The following is a 25,150-nucleotide window of genomic DNA, read 5'->3' as shown; positions in this document are numbered from 1 at the left end:
CAGCAACGCAGACGTAATATCGACTGAAAAATGGAACTGAAATACCAATCAGTGTGAATAAGGCCCTTTTCAAGTCTATGCGGCGAGAGAGAAACCACAAAGTAAAGGTGATACATTACCGAATGGTGAGTTAGAGTTCCTAAGGACGATAAAGTATGATAATAAAAATTAGGCAGTAATTAAAATCTTCCGATTTCGTACCGAAAAACTCAATTAAATGTTAACGGCTTGCGTCCTAATGGCCCGTGATGTCCTTGGTGTTTTCCCCGTAGATTGACACTAATCAAGAACCCACTCGTCATGAAAATGATTAAAATTGATTTTAAGACGGCTGAAATAAAAACCTTAATCATTCCCGCAAAATGTCCCCATGGCGACCCCGTACAAGTGGAAGGGATGAATGGTAAGGGATGGCCCCGAATGAGTTACATAGGGCAGGTTATAAATGATGTAAAAGAGAAGAAATACGTCGCTATGAAAATGTTAGCGGATATGAGAGAGGAATGGAGAGCTGCGTCAAACCAATCTTAGGATTGTTGACGAATGATGATGATGTTTACCATGGGGAGTGTTTGGATAGTGGCCTGTGGAAGAAAATACTTCTAAATTTCCAATCATTTTAACAGGAAATTTGTCTTTTTAAGAGCTACCATGTTGTTCTATAGACGGTAAAACAAATCGACCTGTTAAAGATCATTATCGGACAATTATCGATTTATTATCCATTAACAATAATTTAAATGCAGTAGCTTTTTCTTCTCAGGCCTTAAATGCATAGAAATGTTTGGCGATCAATCAACTCTTCTGGCGAATATGAAATAATCGATATTTTCGTGTATGCGTGACGAGATTGCTCGCCGTGTTTTTGCGTCGGATATTTCACAGCCGAATTCATTATTTCTTAGAAGGGTGGTGTTGCTGAGAACGTTTTCTGAACCTCGGTTCAGTACCTATGAAGAGTAGGTACTACCTACGTAGAGTCAGTTTATGGCTTTAACTTAACTATTCCGGCCCCATTGTTCTTAAAATCCAATCTGTAGTGGTATTTTTTGTGTCGATATTTCGACTACGTACTCCTTGTGGTTACAGTTCACCTTAACATGCTGTCGGAATAACACATTTTATTTCATTTTTAATCGTAACTTAAGTATTACTTTACCGTAGAATTAATAACATGTATAATTTATAATAATTATTATAATTTTATTGGTCCAAGAAGATATATCTGAACAAAAATATCCGTCAAAAAATAAATTGTCTGCAATAAAGTGGATAAACACTTATTGATAAGATAAAAGAATTGAATACAAAGTACATTATCCGCACCCTTTCACAAGAATTCGTCTACAGTATAGAAAAAAATTCAGAAAATATTTTTTCGATCTTAATTTAAAACAAACAGGTCTTTGTTTACTTTTTATTTCTAATGGCAACTTATTAAACAATTTACAACTCATACAGTCTGGCTCAAGGTTATGTGGATTGGTAGTATAGTGAAATTTATCTCGGTTGTGATATTTATGTTTATCTTGATTTGTCTTAAGGTTTAATTTGCTCTCAGAATTTTTTTTTTAGATTATTCAAGATTTTCAATTTTCAAAGATTATTAAATGGCTATGGCTATCATACTTTAGTAGCATGCATGGTATGGATTGTCTTAAAGTGTAAAAAGATTAATTCTAATGTGCTTTGTTCATCGAAGCGATACTACTTTACTTACTTACTTACGTACTTAATGGTTTTTCTATAAAAACCTAAAATTAACCCCATTAAAAAAGAAAACCGTTTTCGATGACACTCGTAAACATGTATGCCCCTCTGCATACTATACCATTTAGACTGCTGGTCCCAATTTAAACGTAGAGCAATGACATCACACACAATATTTTCGTCTAGGGACCCATTTATTATATAGTAATGAGGAGCCATTTATTATATAGGTGTTTGGGATTGTGCTTGCGCGGAGAGACTCACGATTTTAATGAGGATTGTGTCCAAGGCAAGGTCATTATGACTCCTTATGAAAAATTTTGTATGTTGTGACTTATATTTTTTCATAGCAACGTATGTAATACTTACCAGATCGAAGTTGTGACTGAATGATAGTTGACAAACGGTCCGCGCATAGGTTTGACGGAATTTCCCCCAGCGCTGTCTCATCGATTGCTTCCAGAGCCCTCATTTCCCTACAAAAGAACTGCTTTTCCATCCAATTTTCGTACCTAGCACAGGTCGTTGCTGAAAAAAATTATAAGACCACGTGAGAAAACAGACTTTCAGACAGAAAGGCGTCCACAAAGCAGAGGCTCCCTGACGTTGACGAACGGTCTCGACACAAATCCTTTCCGTTCTGTACAGACGAAAGGGAGCTAGTCCCAATGCGTCCCAGGTGTGTGTTTGAGGTAGTGAATAGTGTGTTCTTTAAAAAACATCGACTGGAATTCCCTTTTCCGAAGCCAAAACACCCCATCCAGACTCTCATCCGTCATGTTCGTCACAATTCCAGAGGGTGGTACCAATTTAACGCCGACAAAACACCCAATCCAGTCTCTCATCCGTTCTTTTTCTAAAATTCCAGAGGGTGGCACAAGCGCAGGAAGTTGACCAAGGCAGCTCAGTCGGCTCTCCGCCTCAGCAGAGTCCGAGTCCGAGGAGGCCGATAGTCCCGTGCTACATCTGCGGCAGAGAGTTCGGCTCCAAGTCCATAGGGATACACGAGCCGCAGTGTCTGGCCAAGTGGAAGATCGAGAACGACAAGATGCCGCCCGGACAGAGGAAGCCGGAGCCCAGGAGGCCTGGGGAAGCAGGCCCACCGCCCTCCCAGGAGGGACCCATGGTATACATTCAATCTTTTGCGAGTTTAGTTTGTGGTACCTCGGATTCTTGAGACACTTGTCTCACTCATTCAGTGATAGAACCCATAGGTTAGCTTGAATATCCTCCACAGTTCCGGGACATACCTACCGTTATTTTTGGTTTGAATTTAATGTTTTCTGGGTAATAAGATGTCAACAAACAACATTAGCGATTTCTGTATATAAAGTATTTGAAGAAGTCTACTTTATTAAACTTATGTCTTTCTATTTGTATGAGGCCTATATTATTTGGGATTCCCATTAAATCCATGTGCTTGGTTTTTGAATCATTTATTTTCAGTCCCATTTTTTTCGTTTCTTCCGTAAATATTCTGGTCAAGGTTGTCAGGTCCTCGGCAATTATCGCTACGTCAACAGCAAAACCTAAAACATTTATTTAAGTGCCGATTATGACACCAAAATCTGCTACTCCGCTAGTTTTTCCATATATTACTCGATCACAATGTTAAACAGGATTGGGGGGGAGCACATATCCCTGTCAGACTCTTGAATTTATTCCAAATGGCTCCTAGGTTTAGCCGTGCTAAGCCCATTGATTTTGTTTGGTCATCTTAGCTAGGCTAATCAACTTTTTTGGGAATCCAATCAATTCCAACTTCATCCATATTCTCTCTTTATTTACACTTGCATACACTTAATCCGTCTTTCCTTTCACTCACAAGTCTTTTTTTTCACATACAATTGAATAGCGAGACTACATTCTCGCATATCAATTGGAATACTTTCATTTTAATTGGAACCGTAAAGAACCAATAAATTCGCCTAATGAAAATCGCTTATAATTTTTCGATATACCTCCAAGATTTAGACATATTTTCTTTTATTGTGAATATTTGGTCAATCTTTGATGTGGCCGTTGTGAATATTTGGTCTATTGTAATTACTACATTAGTTAATTAATTAATCTACAGTAGCGGGCGTACTTGGTGGAAACCGTTTATCGTAAGAGTTGAAGGAGTAATAACATGGCTTAACCCACATGGTGACTTTTGTCTCCGACCACGGTTTCGTTAAAGTGTAGCATTGTCAATTTGTTCATTGTTGATCTGTCTTTTGTGAATATTTGGCATATTTTTGATGTATCTTTGTGAATATTTCGTTACAGCGAAACATTATCAAGGTCAATATAAGACAGCGTATCCTTGATAATGTTACACTGTAACAAAACCATGGTCGGTCATAATAAATCATTATGTGGAAATAGCCAAGTTTTGATTCCTTCATTTCCTACGATTTGCTCTATTGTTGATCTGTCTGTTGTGAATATTTGGTCTTTTGTTAATCTGTTTCTTGTGAATATTTGGTCTATTGTTGATAAATCTTTTGTGAATATTTGGTATATTATCGATCTGTCGCAGGCCACAATGTGCCCTTTCGGAGTGGCTGAAACTCCCAGAAATCCCCTATGGTCTACGTGCATGCATCCACGTTTTGTATCATTTACAAATTTTCACTCAATGTATTTATCCAGGGAGCGAAGGTCCTTGATCCCAAGCAAGTCGTCTCTGTGTCTTCGAGTTCATCGTCGTCGGCTTCGTCCCCGCGACCGGGTGCAGGGTCGCCCGGCAGGCCACCCACGGTGCCGTGTTACTTGTGCGGGAAGCAGTTCGGCACCAAGTCGATCGGGATCCACGAGCCGCAGTGCCTGAAGAAGTGGCGGGCGGAGAACGAGAGGTTACCGCCGGAGAAGAGGAGGCCCGAACCGCAGAAGCCGGAGATACGCTACACCGGTATGTACCCATTTACTTGTGACAGGAGCATAGAGAGGTTGATACCTGATAATTAGAGATACGGGAAAAGAGCACATTAGAAAAATTCAATTGTGATAAGAGTTTTAAAAAATAAAAAAAGATAAAAAATAAATTGAAGAAAGCAGTATGAAATGCACTAAAAATTAAAAAAAATATTCCCATCACTGGAAAAATAAAGTAATTGCTTGGAAAATGGGAAGGTAACCTACTCAAAATTCATGTAGAACTTGGACAAATTTTCATCTCTACGCAACTTAAAAATGAATCTTCCGCAGGAGTTGATTGGACGTTGAAAACACTTTTCAAGGACATAAGGTACTATAAACTTATAAGTATACAGTAGGCATAATAGGGAAGATAATACAACTAACATGCAAAATCCTAGTGAAAACAGGAATATTTTCTGTTTTAGTGTCAATCCCCGAAGAGCCTTAAAAATCGGAAGTGAATAAAGGACTTTTTACGTAATTTTCAGGTTAGTGCTCGATAATAAAGGGTTTCACTACCCAAGCTGGAATTCGAATTAATAGACCATGACGTTTATCCTCGTGGGTAAGTTTGGTGATGAGGGCACTTTTAATTTTCAATGTAGTTCCACAAAAGATTGGACCTGTATTATCAGGACGAGATATAGATCATTTTAGTAATGATTTGGGGAAAAACAGGTAACAGTTGTTTGTTTATGACTAATTAAGAAATACTGTCTTTTCATTCCCTATTTTCTACACGAATCCTAATGATTTTCCCGATTTATTTGCACGAAGAATTTTTATTTTTGATTCTCTCAGAGTGTGAATCATAGTGCTTTATTTTAGTTTTGATTTGGCGGGAAAACAGGTACCTACCGGCTTTTTCGTTACGACTAGTTCAGAGAAACTCTTATTTCATTAATATTTTCCGCATGAATCCTAATAATTTTCCTGATTTTTTTACATAAAGTATTTTCATTTCTAATTCTCTCAGTGTGTGAATCATGGTGCTTCATTTTGGCCGTTATTTGGAGAAAAAACAGGACACAGTTGTTTTTAATGACTAATTCATAGATGCTGTGGCTTTATTCCATATTTTTCACACGAATCCTTATGATATTCATGAATTTTTACGCAAAGCATTTTTATATCTAATTCTATCAGTGTGTGAATCATGATACTTCATTTTATCTATAACTAGCTGACCCGGCGAACTCCGTACCGCCTAACAATCAATGAACTTACAGTTTATTTGCACCATTTATAAATCAAGAACGGCTGTAGCGTTTTTAATCATATTTGATATATTATAATAAAATAAGGATACAAATAAAACTACGTAAATGAGTATCAAAATTGCTTGTCAGAAAGACATTTTCTTTATTGAATCTACATAGGGTGGATCGGAGCACGTTTACGCGGATTTTTTCAATGAATTTTCTTACGTTTTGACTTAAGAAATTTTGGTCATTGTGGTTTTATAAAGCAGTTAATGAAATAAAAATTATACGCATTCAGTTGTTGGCTATTTGTGTTATCAATAGTAAAAAAATGCTTTTAGGTCTAGGTCTGTTGCGTAAACTTGGCCCGTTCACGGGGCAGGTTAACGCAACGCTAGACCGACGCTTGACTGATGCTCAAAATCGTGTAAGAGAAGCCCCTAATAAGCAGCATTCGTATCAAATGACTTAAGGCGCGCCAATTATAGTATCTCCGTTTGGAAAAAAAGCACTGCGTAAACGTCCTGCATGCGTAAACGCACCACGGTGTGCCCTACACATTCGGGTTTAATGTCTTGCGTCAAGCACCTTCTGATAAACAACAGTTTTTGTTTTGTTATCAGGCGCAAGATTAAGCGGATAAAGGTAAATAAATATAGCGAAGCGATGCAGTGACGCAGCGAGGGGGGTTTTGGGGGTTAAAACCCTCCCAAGAGCTCAGAGAATTTTTTTATAGAAATTTTTGTTACTAAAGTTAGGGGGACGGATGAGTAACAAACAAAACATATTTAACAATTCACACAGCCGCAAAACCCACTATTTTGAACCATTTATCTTAAAAAATGTCTGGGGTAGGGCCCCCACACGTCTCGCTTACCTTAGCGAGTTTTCTATACCCTACAGACCCGCAAGTATTAGCTGCGCCTAAAACCCCCCTATCCTTAATTCCTAGCTGCGTCCTTGAAGCGAAGGAAGAAATACAGCGTATGGTTTAACGACTCGTGAACAAACCACGTTTAATTGACCATGAGAAAATCATGGGTTTTCATTAGCACATGAGCACAAACATCACAAAAACTGAAAGACTGACCATGCGATTTGTTAATCGCTATCACGAATGCAACACGAATTGGAAATTGAATACGTTTAAGCTCAAAAGGGCATATAAGTTGGGATCATGGAATCTTCGGAATAAGAACTTCCTCATCTTTGAATTTTCCTTTGAGTAAAGTCGCGTGAATCACATTCATTATCAATTTTTTAAATCGCCAAACGCGTTCCGTTGGATAGCTTTGGTTGGTTTAGGTTTCGAAAGATCATGAACACAGAGCCTACTTTTAGCTGTAAATCGTACCTTGGTAAGCCAGGTACGTCCAAGGACTTAAATATTCAGATAGATAGTTGGTGATTTCGTCTTCTTTTGTTGCACAGTTAAAATATTTTAATTCATGCAGAGTACCAACTATTTGATCCTGATTTATCTAGTTCGAGTCAGCCATATCTTCGTTCTAGGCCGTCAAAATTGTTCGCTCAATCAACCATTTTTGATTTTTGTAGTGATCAATCATATTCTGGAACACTCTTTTGATGATCTCACCTTCCAATGAAACTAATTTGCAAACATTCCGAGGAAGTGAAATCAAACTGCTCGATTCCTCGACAGGAACACGGACATTACCGTTTGTCAACAATTGCTTGGAAATTTGTTTACAAACACGGCAGTGAAGAGTCAACTCGAGCTGGGCTTACAATTAGCTCGAATTAAATTTTTTAAATACAATTTCAATATTTTGAACATATTTAGTAATTAAAATGTTATAGTGTTACGAATTTCAGTTATTAAATTGGTAAAAACAAAACAAATTATTTAATTTGTCGTGTTTACTGGCTTATCAATCGTTGTTGCGTTACTAACTCCTAAAAACATATCACTAAGAAAGAGATGAATTTTTTTTAAATTTATCCTTTTTCTAATGTCCTATGTGTTATCCGGAGCTGAGACAAATCCAAAGAGCATAATATCATTAAAATCTGTGCAGCCGTTCTCGAGTTATAAGTGTTCTAACTAACACGATTTTCGACTTTCTTTTATATGTATAGATTCGAGGAAAAAAAGGGTAACGGTTGTTTTTTATGACGAATTCATAGCTACTGTCGTTTTATTCCGTATTTTTTACACGAATCCTTATGACATTCATGATTTTTTACGCAAAGTATTTTTATTCCTGATTCTGTCAGCGTGTAAAATCATGGTACTTCATTTTAGTTATTATTAGGGGAGAAAGAGGTAACGGTTGTTTTTTTATAACTAATTCAGAGGTACCGTCGTTTAAATCCATATTTTTACACGAATCCTAGTGATAATCATGATTTTTTACGCAAAGCATTTTTTTTCTAATTCTCTCAGTGTGTGAATCATGGTACTTTGAATGCCATTCCCCGCATCCGAAAACATAAGCGCTTAGACGCCGTGGACGGTGTAAGCACGCGTGCGTGCGTGCGTGCCTGCAATCATTCAGTTGCGTCTCCGAAGGACCCTGCCCCCAATTGTGCCGCCGTGCTCAACATGATCTGATAATTAAATATAATGCGCAAGAGCAGGTAAAAAGAAGCGGTCGACGGTCCAAGGTCGCGAAAAAAAGGATTTGCGCATTAAATGCGTCTTAAATCTTTTAAGGGTCGCTTAGTTTGGGCATTTTTTTCCACAGCTTGAATTTTGAAAGTTTCATTAAAATACCTTCTCCTCACAAAATAATTGTAGATCCCCTGTTCCGCCTTACCCTTACTTAAGGGCATATTATTACTACCTTTCGACTGGTGATATCTTCTATTTTTTCGCAGAAAATTACTCGCTTGAATCTTGGTTTAAAATCTTGAAAAATTCAAGATTAACAGAGTGAACCTCCTTCAGAGTTTGCCTGTATCATAGATGTATACATGCATATATATATATTTTCCAGAGAAGTATTAACAAAAAATAAAAGAATTGAAGAATTAATGCAAAGTTAATCAATAGCTTTACAAACTTTTTTCACGACAGTGTAATCCCTCGTGGGATCGATTACTTGGCAAGAGATATCTTGGACAAGTTCAAGTATAGTGTGATATTTCGTCGGATATTTTCGAGCATTCGGTAGATTTGGTACTGGAAATCCTGTTCCAAGTTGATAAGAAATGACAATTTGCATTATTCCACTAGTTTCATTTCACTCAACCGGTTTCGACGAATAACCGCCACTATTAAGAGGATAATAAACTAATTAACAACTAAATATTAGTGATGGGTCGGTTCGATTCCTCGATTCTTCGATTCCTCGATTCTCGACTAAGAACCGGAATCGAAAACGAGTACTTGCCAAGGTGAAAAATCGATTCCGATTCCAGTAGTACTTCAAACAACAAAATATACGACCGCGTTTCCAACAGTCATTTGAATTTTCGCGCCACGTAATCGTAATGACAAAACACATCTTCTAGGCATGTGCGAGTACTCGTAAATTCAAGTCGATCGAGTAGTTGGTACTCGACTCGAGCGTTTCGAGCAGCATTACGAATGTCGAGTCGAGTAGTTAAGGTTACAGAGCTTTCGAGGCTAGTAGGTCCAGCAATCTGCCGACAGGAAGCGCTATCATGAAACTCATGTAATAATGCAGTTTTTAAAGCCGATAAGTCATTCTAATGCCTTGGCCAGGTAGTTTCAGCTTGCCGAATACACGTCGTCGACGTGGGCGCCGAATACCTTTACGCCAGCCGCGGCGGCCGATCGTCTTCCTACCCGGCGCAAACTGGTCCGAAATCGGAAAAAGCTGGAATAAAGTTCAAAATGACCTTTTTGGGGATACAGACTTGAAACTTAGCGTAAATAATCATGAATCATTACCAGATATAGATTTATATGCCATTTTACATACATACGAACCTTTAGTGAGATACAGAGGCCCAAACATGACCAATTTTTCGATGCCACGCGAGATATCGTTTTTCCTCAAAAAATGTTTGAATTTATCCAAGTGGTTTTGCGTTGGTATGAGTTTTATGGAATAAAAAACGCAATATTCGTTTGATCTGGTGCTTTGCCTATACTTTCAATGACTTTTGAAGATTTTGGCTCTCATCTGTCTGGTTTTACGACGCAAAAAGGCCGACCCGTTTTTCACGTGAAATTTGACATAAAGTAGACATTATCTTTCGTTTACGAAAAATATAACGCGGAAAATTTGAACCACAATATAAAGTAGAGATTTCTAAAGAGTACTAATTAGAAATCTAGGAAAAAAAGTCTGCGACGAAGGAAATAAGAGCGATTTTTCAATCGCGCGTCAAGGCTCAGCTACACGCCGCGGAACTCTAAGGCTCGGTAACTGAGGCCGATTTTTCAAGTTTTTTAAAACATTAGTCTTGAAAATCGTCATTTAAAGCATGGATAATCGTCTTCATTGACTTAAAACACTAAACTGAGGATGTTAAAAAGGATTGTGTACAGATCGACTAGAAAAATTAGCGCATTACTCGAGTGAAAATACTACCCAGACGGCACAGAACCCTCCGTATCTAATTCGTAAGTACATAGTACCCATTGACTACGGGGATACTATGCCGCTCCGTCACTTTTCGGTAGTAGATAATATTCATTCCCGGCCTGTCGACGAAGCGCTACGTAGCATGTGAATGTCCGCTATGAAGCACGTACGATAGGATACGAAGCGCGCAGGAACACAGCACTCAGGCTAATCTCAATCGATTAGGTCGAAAATTAGATATATCGTAACTCGCACGATCGAAAAATGTATCGAACGCAACACAATCGATAGCTACCGACCGTAGCGAGAACCTTAATACGAATCATTATGAATTGTAAGTTCTCAACAGGTAAATAATACTATATCATGGTATTTAGAATTCATGATACAGTATTATTTACCTATTGAGAACTTACAAAACTTATTCGGCCACTTCAATAACTGCGAAAAATGAGATTCTCAAGGCTAATTCACGCATCCCCAGCATCCAGCATTCTTAAGTGGCTCGCACTTACTTGGAAACCTTGAGATGTTAATGAGAGTAAATTCTTATTAATTTTGACACTAAATAAGACATCACATAGCCCACGAGCATTAAAAAGCTTACCCTAAAGCCTGACGAAATAAAATTTTTAAATAAAAATTGCCGATGAAACAGGATTGCTGACACATCTGCTATTAGTATGATCGAATTCATCAAAATGCAAGCAAAAATTAACGTATAGTTCAGTCTCAGCTACTAAAACTTACCCATATCAGGCGCTAAAGTATTTGAAAAATTATTTGGGATGAGTAAAAGTCTCTAGGTCACTGCAGTAAATGTATCAACCTATTAAAAATATGAAAGTCCTGCCAAATCACCAGCATAAACACTTGTAAAATAAAACATGGTATCTCTTAGATCACACCTCCGATTTTATACTTACTTTGCATGAAGTCACCACCACAAGAAATTTTAAAGAGGCAGGAAAGAAAAATCCCACAGAAATACAATACATATATTATGTATTTTCTATTGTCAACCACAATAATATTTCCAATTTTCTCTTCTATCCCACATCTAATTTAGCGAAACAATTACTCTTATTCTCTTTCGAATAGAAAATTATTTAAAAGAGGACTGGTCGTTGCATAAAAACTATCTTCAATACTTTCTCCGATGAACGTCCACTATCACAGCATCAACTTGCACAAATCAAATCCACATCCACTAATATGTCACTTCTGCCACAATGTCTGTCTTCTTGGCGACAGGTAACAGTGAAGCAATGGTACCTTCCTCCAATCTGGGCACCTTCAATTCAGCAAGAATTTTCTCCTCGTCTTCTCGTCCAAGGCCACAGATTATTTTCTGATATCACAAGGTGCGATGTGAAGCTCACACACCTAAAATTAATAAATAATAAAATACCATGTAACTTATTAGGTCAAATCATTTCCAATTTTTGGTATTTCTGCATGAGAAATCAAATTACTAGGCTCGTAAATATAGTAAATATTTGTATGCCTGATATTTTTATTGTTTTAAACTATAGCATAAGATAATTTGAAATGATGAAAGCCGACGTGTAATACACCATAGGGCAAGCTAAGAAACAATATTCGATCCTATAAACTTGGCAGCTTATTCCTAGTTTCTCCTTTAACCACACGTTTACCGAATGAATTAATACAAAAAAGACAACTAAAATGCAAGAATTTTCAAAAGAATTGCCGTTACAATATTTTGAATCACCATTTTTAGTACTTCAGTACTGAATAGTTCGGGATGTTAATGCATCAACATCCCGAAGCCACTTCTAACTTAAAATTACATCCAAATAATTACAGCGAGAAAGAGTACATACCTCACAGCTTTTCGTAGGGGGGAAATGTTTTCTTCTTATCGCCCAAATGCACTTCTTCTTCAACTCAGGATCTTTTGGAAAGCTAAAAACTTGAACCATGTCCCGGAGTTTCCATTACATCCCGACAATACACACACGAAAGGCATTTTTAACAAAAATATCTCACAAACACGTTTCTGAAGCCCAGTGAATGAAATTAAAGAATAAGGGAAACTTCACCATTACCAGACACTCTATTTTTCACAAACTTAACCACAAAAATCCCTGAAATGTGGTGAGACGTGACGTAAACGATACGATCTCCAACGGCTTGTGCCAGCTTGTGAAGGCATGTGATCTTTCTAGGAGGATATGGCACGATGGCACCACCCGCGAAAGAAAATAGTCCCAGACCGAATACAGTTTTATCGATGAGATACAATTTTATCGATGCATATGAATTTGCCAGTCCTCTTGCATCTTTTTTCGTCATTAAAGGAAATAAAGAAACAAAACCTTTTTAGTAACTTCCTAAGCGCGATTTTTGTATCTTGATGGTCCACCCTCGTATTCAGGAACGAAAACTTCCTGTGCCGTCTGGGTAAGGATTGGATATTTTTCGAAACTATCCCACGCATTAGAAATATGCCTCGGGTATTGAAGTAAAGTGAAGAGATCAAGTCAGCATGCTTAAGAGAGAGAAAAATGAACTGTTTCCGTGAAAGGCAACAACCGATACCCTTTTTCCCTTTCCACCTTCGCCGAGGTGAGTCGCGCGGAAGGGGGAGTTTTCACACCACAAGGCTCTTTTAGCCTTTTTTATTACTGCGTCCGTCCGATGTGATATTCATTTGTAGCGTTTAGTTTCTTTCTTGAACTTAAAAAAAGCAAGAGATTTTAAGGTTGATTAAATGACGTGAGAAGTATAAAATTTGTTTGGCTCTACAAAACTAAAGTTTAGTTCTATAGTTCGTTCGCTTCGTCCAATTGAATTCCATGAAGTTTCAGGATCCAAAAAAATCGTTGATATAATTTTTAATAAAAATTCCAAAGTCTCCATAATCTTGCAATTTTGGTAGGAAAGTACTTGTCCAATCACACAAGTGTGTAGCAATTTTCTGCAGGCAGTAATACTGTAACATGGAGACGTCAAAACCTGCTGGCTGAGCATGTAGAATAATTGGTTTTTCTGCTTGAGAATTTGAAAGGGCCAAATATTACATGATTCATATATGTAGTATGTAATCTTTATTGCAGCTATGAAAATTTCTGTACTCAGGGCTCTCCCTTGTAGTTTGGATACATATATATGGTGGGCATATTATGAGTGCCAATATTTTAAAGTAATACCTATCATGTAACACCACTTTTCAGGTATTTTCTGTTTTGAAATTTAGCTATTATATTTTAAGTACATAGTGATGATATGAAAGATGCTTTTGTCAGCTGACTCTTTTACATAGTAATATTTTTAAAAGTGGTTTTCTTGTTTCCTGGAATTAAGACATATTTTTCTTGGAGCCTATGGCATCAGAATCGATGGAATCGGTATCGGTAGAATCGGAATCGAAATTTCAGAATCGGAATCGGGATCGGAATCGATAAAATTTTGGAATCGACCCATCACTACTAAATATAGTTATAAAATAATTTAAACGAAAGAAAGTTAGAAGAAATTAATAATAAATTGATTTAATTCTGTGTTTTCTGTTGTTAAAGGTTGAGGTTTCCGCACATAAGTGTACAGTGTACTTACACTGTCCTTAACGCGACAGCCCTTATTTTACCGGATATAAGGATGGTAATCAAAGTAAAAAAATCACTAACTCATTGCTAACTATGTGGTGTTCCATTATAAGTTATCTTATAAATTACACTATTACTTAGAGCACTTCTTTTTTTTAAAGCGCGACCCGGATTTCGATGAATCATCATCATCTTTTTAATTTGCGCCTGAAGATGATGATAATTCATCGAAACCCCGGTCGCGCTATTAAAAAAAACAAGTGGTATAAGTAATAGTGTAATTTCAAAGAAAACTGGCAATCAAAGTACCAAAAATTTTCCTCGGAAGTGTAGTAGTTTTTATATATTTTTATAATTATTCTCGTGTCCAACACATCGTAAACGTAGTTTATGTGAAATTTGAGAACCGCATGATTGGGTGAGAACAAAGACTGTAATGTAGGTTGCCGTATCTTCAGGATACATTGGCCCTCTTTCATGCATCGCTTCAGTGGTTATTTATTAATCAGGTATTATATCGATGAAGGTATGTTTTCGTGGCATGCTTAAGAATCATTCTGAGAGCCTCCCCCTCCATCATGTAATTCCCTCTTCAATTCACAATAAGACCTACTCCCTTTCATTCTATCTAAAAATCCTATTCTCTTCCTGCCTTTCGCACGCATACCCAACATTATACCCTCTAACACTGCAATCAACATCTCCTCCCCGATAAGTATTTGCACCATCCAAAACTTCCTTATCCTCCGTATCTCATGTAGAAGCTGCCTCTCGTCACCCACCATGTCAAGCACTTCGTCGTTCCTCGTCATCTCCGTCCACTTTACCCTCTCCATTCTTCTCCACATTCTCTATATCCCTAATACCTACAGTCATCTCTCGTCCTCCTTCTCAGGGATGCCGACTTACAAAAAAATATTGGGGGGGTGGGGGGGGGCAAACCGGGAATCTTGCCCCGGGAAATTTTATAAATAGTGAGTTTTAAGTTTTTTAAGCACTTTAGAAGAGTCATATGATCAACATTAGAACCCTGATAACTCGAATATCGATGTCTGGACACTCCGAGGAAAATCGACAAGCCTGACACATTTTCTCCTCACATCCATAACGAATTTTTTAGGGGGCTCGGGTCCCCTCAGGCCCCCTGGAGTCGGCGCCACTGCTCCTTCTTAAGTGTCCATGTTTCCTCAGGGTGGTATTGTACAGAACTTTAAGTGATTAGTTCTAATTTTTGTCATTTATATGCCTAAAGGGAATGGAAATGATTTAAAGTATAAGGGAAGTATTAATAAAAGATTCGAGGACTGTGGGCAGAGAGTTAATTATCGTTATCATGACATAGCTCTACAGCCTAGTATGGACCTTGATTCCTTCTTCAGTGTTCCTCCATTTAGTTTCTCTTGCTTTCTCCCTCAATCTCATGACTTCATTACATCTTCATCAGCCGAAATAGCTCAGTTGGGAGAGCGTTACACTGATTATCTGAAAGTCCCTGGTTCATTCCCGGATTTCGGCAAATTATTTTGCTGTCAAACATGATACGAGAAATAAATTTCTGCGTTGCAGACAGGTAATACTTTTGAAGGATACAAATACAAATAATGTTGTACCATTGACGTCGAATTAAGAGATTGCATCGCTCCCTTTAGACTGATTGTACTCTTTTCCCCATGCCAAACACCCTAGAGGTGGATCGCAGGGTGTTATGTAGATGTAGATGACTCTCTTCGTTGAAGTAGGTATTCTCCTGTGCCCCTTTAATATATGATACGATCGCCAAACTGTATTTATTCGAGCAGAATATTTTTAATTGCCCTACGTTGTGATTGGCACAAGAACTTTTCTTAAACGAGAACTTTGAAGGGTGTTGAGATTTTAATGTGCCTCAAACACAATTTACACGTCAAAATAATGTAATAAATATTTTATATTTACTCATAAAAATTACTCTTATGTGCACGAAATATTTAAAATTAATCATAAAAAATTACTCATATTCACACGAAATATTTTTAATTTACTCATAAAATATTATTGGTGCTTAACTGTTTTATTTGAAATGAGCCTTTTATTTCTCTTACGGGCTAATTATCTCAAAGAAATCTCTCTGAAATTTTAGGCGGCTTAGTGTAACTCAATCTTTGATCTGACGGGGAAAATGAGAAAAGACTCCAATGCCCTTGAGTTTCTGAGTACGTGGGACCCCTCGAGATCATAATTACAGGTTTTGACGCTGGCTCTTTGATGAAACAAATGAAGTGCATAATTCGTTATGGTTTCCAAGGACACGAGATATGGGTTGGATTTGTACGCATTTTGTCTCACTTATGGAAATGTCGCTCTCTGGTAAGGTACAGTGCGGGGTTATTGGTCTCGGAATGCGAGCGATAAAATTTTGGAGGATATTTGGATCATGTCTGAAGTCACTTAAACCTTTTTCCCGTTGAAAGATCTATTTTTTACATCAGTTAAGTTACATAAAAAGATCTTCCTAAATGCAGAGGTTGGTCGGTGTGTTAATCGGAAGGATACAATAGGGTGGTTTCCTATTATTTTTTTATTGCCTTAATCGAAAGATTATTACTCCTGGAGTTCGTATTTCGCGCTTTTAGATTTTTAAATGACAACATCTATTTTTCGCGATAAAATGAAAAGTGAAAATTTTCAAGCGCGCGAAAACGCGACGCTTAAGTATGAATGTCGGGAAATATCTCCGTACGTCGTATTTCTGGTTCCCCCTCCCGCCCGGTGAGGTGACCTTGAGGCGAGGCTTAGCTCTGATACGTCGCAGGATGCTAGCGGATAGCTGAGTACCTTGCTGAACGGTAGCGCTTGGCTTAAAAAAGGTTTATTAATACCTTATCAAACGAAGAAAACTTTCCGACAATAGCCAGTTTTAATAGGTGATTATTAAGACATGTTTCCCTGAGCTCTGTGCCTCATGCTTGCATTGGTAATCTCAGACAATGCATAACTCCTATCCTCTCGTGTAGAAACTAGGTCCCTGTGACGTCATGCGGAGTGGAATCGCATGGGCGCCAATCTGGCCTTTTTCAAATGAGGATAAAATTTGACCCTTGCCATTCGTCTAAACCGGTATTTCAAAAACCAAATAATTTGTGTATTATGAATACACTAATGGTGGGTAACGAATCGCAATCAATGCCTTTCGTTTTCTTTGATGAAGGAAACTACCCTATTCTAATTATAGAAACACATTTACAAACGCTTAGAAACATTTAGCACAAAAAGCTCTAAATTATTTCGGCCTCAGAAATGTTAATTTTCAAATAGTACTTGAAAATGACAGGATGAGGTCGAAAGCGACTTATATTTTTAATATTTTTGGTTTTAGCATTACCATAGAGTAAGTATATATTTACTCTATGGTATTACTTTCTGTATTTATATTTAGAAGTAAAATGTTGTTGGTGGTGAAAGGAGTGCTATAAAAATTAGACAATAAAAAGGTTAAGTCAAATGTGTTTAACGTGTAGAATTTTTAATATAACTATTCACCTGTATTTCCAACTTGCCTCTCTGTAAGAACAACTAGGAATATTCTGATGTGGCTTAGAGGGACCGAAGATGTCTATTTGCGATGAAGACGTATTGTTATTAACAAGATATTCTACCTATTAAGGTAGAATAATAAGAGTACTTAAGAAATATTTCGGTAGTGTACTCTTCCTTCATGTACTTACAATTAGCTATTCAATTCAAAATAAGGCCTACTCCCTTTCATTATATCTAAAAATCCTATTCCCTTCCTTCCTCTCCCTCGTTTAACTAACATTCTTCCCTCTAACCCTCTTTTCAACATCCCCTCCCCGCGAAGTACTCACTCCATCCATACCTTCTGTTTCCTCCGTATCTCATCTAAAAAGCTGCCTCTCCTCACCCACCATGTCCAGCACTTCGTCGTTCCTCCTCCTCTCCGTCTACTTTACTTTCTTCATTCTCCTCCACAGTGGCGCAGCGAGGGGGGTTTGGTAGATAAAAGACCCCCCAGAGCTCAGAGAAATTTTAAAGTTTAATCCATTTTACCTAATTGGATTGATATTACCAATAGAATAGTGTAAGGATTAATAAAATGTCCCTCAGAAAGCCGTAAAACTCACCATTTTGAACCATTTATCTCAAAAATCCGCAATTTATAAATCTATCCTGGTGGGTATTCCATATCACCACACACCGATATTAGTTGTACCCAAACCCCTCCCCCCCACAGCCTTAATTCCTAGCTGCGCCCCTGTTCCTCCGCACCATCATCTCGAAAAAGACGTATTCTTTAATAATAAAAAGAGTATATCTATGCGCACATTTTTTGTAGGAAACCGCCCGTTGATCGTTCTCACACCTCATTTCCCCGCCACTGTTCTTACCGATGGGACCGGAGAATGTGGTTTGAGGCCGGAAACGACACAAAATTAGTCGATTAGGCCTTAACCTTGATGGCGGCGCAACCGCGTGTGCAGATATACTAGTTAGTTACATTGCAAAAAGGAAGGAAGAGGGTTTTTCCGTTCCATTCGTTGAAATTGGGGAAACCAGAAGCGTAATCGACCATCATGTGTCGAGAAATGGGGTCTGTCGGTGATTTAAGACAGCTTTCCACTCCTGTAGTCCCAAGGTTTCAATGAACTTCATACCGCTCCACAGACTGTGGGCACGGAATTTGAGCAAGATACTTATGAAAGTTTAGTCATGCCTACTCCATTATATACCTTGGGTCGAAAATCCACGTATTCGATTCATTGCCGCATTTTTTGTTCAGCATAATCTTATTTCTAAGAGGCAGGCACTTAGCTCAGTGGCGTAGTGAGGGGGGAGGTCCGGGGGTTCCGGACCCCCCCCCCCCTCCGAAATATAAAAACACGATTACTTTGCTTCATAAAAGAAAACATTCCTTAAACACGCCAGCTGGGAAACCGACGAAACTGCCGTTTAAGGGGAATGGATGCATAGAATATCCCATAACATGAGCTACGGATCCGCCTCACCAATGCGGAAATAAAATTGTGCTTCTTGTTATGAAAGTCACATGATATTGTTTCATGTGCCAACTTCACTAATACTGTCAGCCAAAAATAGTTAGTGTTATACAGCGGGTTCCTCCAATATCTTTTTCAATGACAGATTTTGTTAATTTTTATTTTGAGTCTAACCGCGTAGTAGTAGCCTAATTTATAACTTCCTGGAGAAGTACAGGACCTTGTATTCATAGCTTTAACGAATGGCCCAAGTCTTATTACTAGATATTATGCCATGATTTTTTGACCCTGTTGGAGTCTTAAGGATCTTATACCAACTCGTTTTCATAATTTAAGGTAAAGAAAACTTCGTAATTCCACAAAAATATTTAATGTACGAGCTAAGTTTCGACGTCATCGTCTGGTACAGATGCAAAGAAGACAGACAGACACATTGCCTTTTCGTTTTCATAGCGTGCATAAGTACCTATGAGATGAAATATAATAGATATTCAACCATCGCAGTTTGTTCAAGCTATGTCACAGCTAATAGGGGAAATGAATGATTTTTTTCTGTTAAAAAATGCAACACTCCTTGCAATTAGGCTATATGCAATAAAAATGTGGTAATCACTCAGTAATTTGGCTTTCTGTATCCATATAAGTCGCGTGCTAAGATAACGTTTCTTGAGATGACGAATCATCCATTTCTCTTGAAAGGTTCTCCGAGTGATATATGTATAAGATTTTCTCAGAGTTCAACGCACTCCAACAATCAATTCTACCTTGCTATCCGCGTACATTTTATGATCGATAGTATTTCGGGAAATGGATTCATGAATTAGTTAGCGCAACCACTCCTTCCGGTTTCTGATCAATCGTTATCAAAATAAAATGCGGAAGTGTTTCCCTTGAGAAAACGGAAATTCCCAGAAAAAGTGCTCACCCTCTTCTGAACAAAGATAATGAACTAATTTTTGCCAAGGATGAATTTAATTTTTAATTAGCTGTCGGTCTAGAACGAAACTGTATCTATGAAACTTAGCTATAAATATTATATTTGATCTAGTGTCTAGAAACCAATACATACCAGAATTTCATCCAGTATTTATATATATTTAGTGCTGGTTCCTCTAATGTCCCCGAAGTTATGGTTGGATTAGGATATTTATGCTAGATGACCAGTTTTTTTTATTGATCTTGCTGATATCTTCAGTCTAATTGTGAGAATCATCCATTTTTCCTTAAACATTGAAAATATGGTATTTAATCCATATTTATGTGGAAATATACCTATTTAATTTATTAAATACGTGCAAAATAGTTCCCGGATTAATTTTTATTAAATAGAGCCCATGCGAAATGAAAATTTGCAGTATATACAAACTCTAAAACACTGTGCTAATGCGTACAATTAGAGATAAGAAATCTTATGTTGAATTTTGAAATTATCATGGCAATTAGTTATGTGTCGCGTTTTGTGAACGAAGCTGTCACCACTAGCCATATCTTTCACAAATAATATAATTAATTTTTAACAATAAATAATATCTTCAAATACCAAGATTGCAAACACATTGTAGATACACAGAAATACATGCAAACGGAGAAATGTAGCCTAATAAACCAAACACATTAAATCATAAGCTGTTCAACTATGACCATTTGATAAATATTAATTAATGTGCGTTTTTATCCCAAAAAGCGACCGTTTTGGGATAAAAAACGGGTTTTTGAGCGTTTACCCTTTAATGTCCAAGGGACACAAACGTCCCAATTTTTTAAAAATTCTCTCAAGATTAAATGAGAAGGTATATGCTTGTAAGAATTGGTTCTATTGAAGAATAGGCTATTGACTTATAGTTTTTAATTCTTTTTCTTATATCCTTGAGATATTGTAGTTTTTACATAGTTGAGAACTTTCACTTGAAATTCTGTTTACGAAGAGGAAATTTGATGGTTTATAACAAATCAATGAGAAGGACAATTATAACAGGACTTTCGGTTTATCCTTTACGTGTATCTAGCCTGTTCAGTTAGTACGAAAAACTCCGGATTTGGGCTTTGATTTTCACAAAATTAGTGTTTTCATGTCATGTGACACACATGTCTGTATGGATCACAAGGGAGCGAGAATTTGGTATTATTTCACGTGCCAGACTGTATTTCAGAAACAATTAGAGACATCGCTTTCATGTACTTAAATATTTTTGGAATCTACTCATTATTATTAGCCTAAAACGTATTTTGTTATTAAATGTAACGGCTGCAATATTTATGGATCTTAAAGGGTTAAAGGCGGAAGTCATAGCTCCGTACCCCATACACTTCTTGCGCAATTAAACCTCCCGTCGAATGGAGCGAATCGGTCGCGCCTGGCGGGAAAATACGCGCAAGGGTTCGCGTATCGACCAAAATCCACGCTGGGGTCACATTGTTGAAATCGTTTGGCCGCAGTCGCCGCAGGAGGTCGTCGACCCACGTGTTTACATGCGTCTCCCATTCAAACCTGCCATATGCTTATCTCGCGTCATCGACCTCTCGAAACTCTCGATTATTCCGCGTTCTTTCGTGTCTCGGGTGGGGTCAATGTGATTAACGAAGGCTTGGACTCATAAATAGCCAGTGGTGTGGCGTAGAGTTCACCTTGGAGTGAACAAAATCTTTTTTTTTATTTACAGATATTTTAATATCCAGTTTGGTGGGTCGCGAATATTTCGCGCGCTTCTAGTTTCCGTTACCCGGGAATGATGCCAAATATCCCGCGCTAATCTCTATTATGAAAACGATTTTCTTATTAACATAGGGGTAGCGACGGGGTTAGTACATCTTTTAACGACTGATCATAGGGTTTCAGGTAAAGTGCGGTATGAGTCATTGCAGTGGCGGATCTATAAGAGGGGGACTATAGTCCCCCCCTTGGACATCCAATTTACACTAGATAGAATGGTAATTTTTGTTCGAACCCGCAATACTTCTGGGAGTTTACCCCGTACTTAGCTCCCCCCTTGTCCCTATCCTGGATCCGCCACTGAGCCATTGTAGTTAACGAACACTTGCACTAAATACTCATGATTTCTCGTGATAGTTCAAGCGATAGGTTTCCAGGGACCATAAGAGTTATCGCTCGACCCATCATGTTCTGGATCTAACGACCATTCCCACCGTCTCTTTTTTGAAACGGTTAATCCCAGAGGCGGATACGTATGGTGGGCGTAGAAGGTTGCCCCCTCCCCACACTTTGCGGTGCTGCCCGCATTGCCGAACATTGCAGAACCACAATTGTAACTTATTTATATCATAAGCTAACATTGTGTTGTATATGCCTATAATCAGTTTAAATAAAACTATCTTAAATTTGGCATGTAGCTTGATTATTTTTCATTACGATAAAAGTGTAAAGTAAAGTATAGCTCAAAATATCTTTAGTGCCCCCCCTTGAGTTTTTTCTGTATCCACTACTGGTTGATCCGTCACTTTCCTCATGTACAAATGTCAATCAGTTGAAAGCCAAGCGTGACGTTACAATCATGTTAGCGGCCGTACGTTCTGATTGGCTGAGGATCGTTACTTAGCAGGCCCGTGCTGGGACACCAGGACGCATCCAGGTGCTCCCTCCAGCCAGGAAATCCTCAGCGCCCTCCTCTTACGCAACTGACAGATTTCACAGTCAGAATACAAACATTCAACAGTTAACTTAATTTCAAAGATGCCTCATTTAACAGTATAATTAACGCCGTCTAATAAATTAAAATCAATATCATTCAATCTGGTAAGATTCGATTCAATCTCAATAGGATAATGATTAAAATTTCAAAATTTATTTATTAATTTCCGCACCCCCAGACCGCCCCGGTTGTCCTCCCCCTTCATACCGCTGGCGCCCTCTGGCGATGGCCGTCCACCGCCGTAAGACGGGGTCCAGTACGGGCGTGGTACTTAGAGATGGTTTCGGCGACGGAAAAAGGGACATGCCGAGTGATTGAATGTAGGATGGGATTTTTATCCCTCGAGGCATCGTGGAACATGATCGCGTAAAACGGTCATTTTTTTGAGCTATAATTTTGGCAATCGCTGGAGCTGTCCCTCTGGATGGGATGGAAAAAAATGATCGTGTGATTCAGGCTTTATCGTCATCCCTTAATCTTTGATTGAGTTCTGTAGAGGCCTGTCACTCGTAGCGTCACTTAATGGCAGTAGCGGATACAGGAAACACTCAAAAAGGGGGACGCGAAAGATATTTGAGCTACCTATATTTTTATCGCAATGAAAAATAAACAAAGTTACACGTAAAGTTTTAGAAAGTTTTATTCAAACTGATTATACACATGTACAAGAAAATGCCAACTTATTATTTAAAAAAAGTTACAGCTGTGGTTCTGCATTGTTCGGCTATAAAGGCGGCCCAGCAAGGGGGGGCGAACCCCCTGCGCCCCCCATATGTATCCGCCACTGCTTGATGGTCTTGTCCCCACGGCGAAGGCCAAATCGATGGCTTTAACCTTCGCGGGGTGGGAATTTTCGGTCGCGAGAGGACCATAGCTCTATACCTGCAGATGCTGGAAGTGCGATTAGCGAACGCGGAAGTGTTTCTGGGGGAACAGGTGGGAGGGGACGTTTAAAGAGAGGGGTGGGGGAATTGAAGGGTTGGGGGCAAGGGCAGCACGCTTTTTCGGTCGCCTGTTTGGTGGATCTCGCCGTGGGGTGAACGAACCTCCGAAGGGAATCGATCCTGTGTTCTCTGCCAACACAGTATGACTGCTCCCGCGCCCACTTACGTTTGACCCACCCACGACTCCGACAGAAACGATAAAAACAAGAGAAATATTTAGTCAAAGGTATATTTACAGGAATTATTTTTCTCTCGGACAGTCAAGGAATTTAGTACGGATGGCAAAAGGAACTAAACGAAAGTCAAAACTAGTAAAATTTCAATAGGTGAATTTCATCCGTGGTGAAAAGTAGTAATTTTTATTTTTTTCCACGCACCCGTAAATCAAAAATTTCATTAAATAGACTTAAAGTTTCGTTTGAATAGCAGTGACGTCATGCAAAAATTAGCACAGCCGGAATGGACTTCCCTTTACTTTTTTACAAGTGAAACATTACTCTGTGTGTTCTTTTATTACAATTTATTATTTACATTTCATTACATTTTTTTGTTTTGGTTGCAGATTTTTGGTTTGGTTTCGGTTGCGGTTGGTATATATTAGAAAATTTGAGGCAACAAAATTGATGAAAGTGTTACTTGACTATTATGACTATAACGCCGTTCCGGTACTGGTTAACAAAACGCATTACATAACGGCACCATGGTGCGGTTAACATAACGGCACCATTGCACCACTGTTGCATAGTGCTGGAATTAAGAGTAATCGTTGGATTTTTGCTAAAACAGCCATAGTTGTTATGACTTGGAGGCCGTATGCGTTATTTTTAGAGATCACTTTAAATTGTAACGTACTCGCAGTTGTAATTTTTATTATCCGATTTGAAAAAAATCGCATATCAGACCCTGATCTCTGTCCGCAACTTTTATTAGCTAAGAGAAAGGAGAATTTCAGAGGAGATAAGTGTCCTTGGATTAGTTTTCTCCTAGGATTACTGGGCTATCATAAAAGAATGGAGAGATTTTGAACATGGATTAAATTAAAATAGAATTACCTACAATTTATTTTTCCATTTTTCTACTATAAAACATCTTCTCACACAGTTTTTTTTTACATTTTTAATAAATTTCAATACATGCGCCCTTAGTCGCTCGACAATAGAAAAACCCTAAAGAAAATATCATACCTCGCATTTTATTATTGTACCCTTCTAGAATATGAAATTTTACTTTTTTATGTTCTGTAACATCTTCGGATGATAAGCTGATACTTCTGTACTCTTCTCGTTTGACAAACGCCACGCGAAAGCATGTGTTACACTTACAATTAGTTCCATAATTACTTAGTTCCGTGCGATGCTCCTTGTAAAGGTTGCCAATATTTTTTAATCAAACAGCAGGAGCTGAAAATAATAAATGCGATGGTGGTTGGCGTAACATGGTGCACAAAGGTTAAGAAAAGACTTCGCTGTTTCACAAAATAAAATATATTTGCGACCGGTTTCGATACAGCGTATCATCATCTGGCAATTACAAGTATCAGTACATGAATTTATACCCTTGAAGGCGTTAGAGGGGCGGTGGAGTGGAGGTGGAGAAAGGGGGGGGGGATGGGGGATGGGGTAAGGGAAGGGAAGGTAGGTTTGGGAAGTACGTCGCT

The 25,150-nt window shown here is 38.3% G+C and overlaps 1 protein-coding gene across 2 annotated transcripts in view; it reads left to right on the top strand.

Moving 5' to 3' along the window:
• The window catches only part of LOC124165569 (titin-like), an 85,539-nt gene that overhangs the window by 59,838 nt on the left and 551 nt on the right, over nucleotides 1-25,150 (top strand). For both annotated transcript variants that reach the window (XM_046543025.1, XM_046543024.1), the window contains 2 exons: nucleotides 2,579-2,836; nucleotides 4,348-4,606. In XM_046543025.1, the coding sequence (XP_046398981.1) occupies nucleotides 2,579-2,836; nucleotides 4,348-4,606 (517 nt within the window). The remainder of the gene's footprint in view (nucleotides 1-2,578; nucleotides 2,837-4,347; nucleotides 4,607-25,150) is intronic.

The sequence above is a fragment of the Ischnura elegans genome, chromosome 9, assembly GCF_921293095.1.
Source record: "Ischnura elegans chromosome 9, ioIscEleg1.1, whole genome shotgun sequence".
NCBI lineage: Eukaryota > Metazoa > Arthropoda > Insecta > Odonata > Coenagrionidae > Ischnura > Ischnura elegans.
Note: the sequence above shows the minus strand (reverse complement) of the source record. Positions and strands in the feature narration are given on the sequence as shown.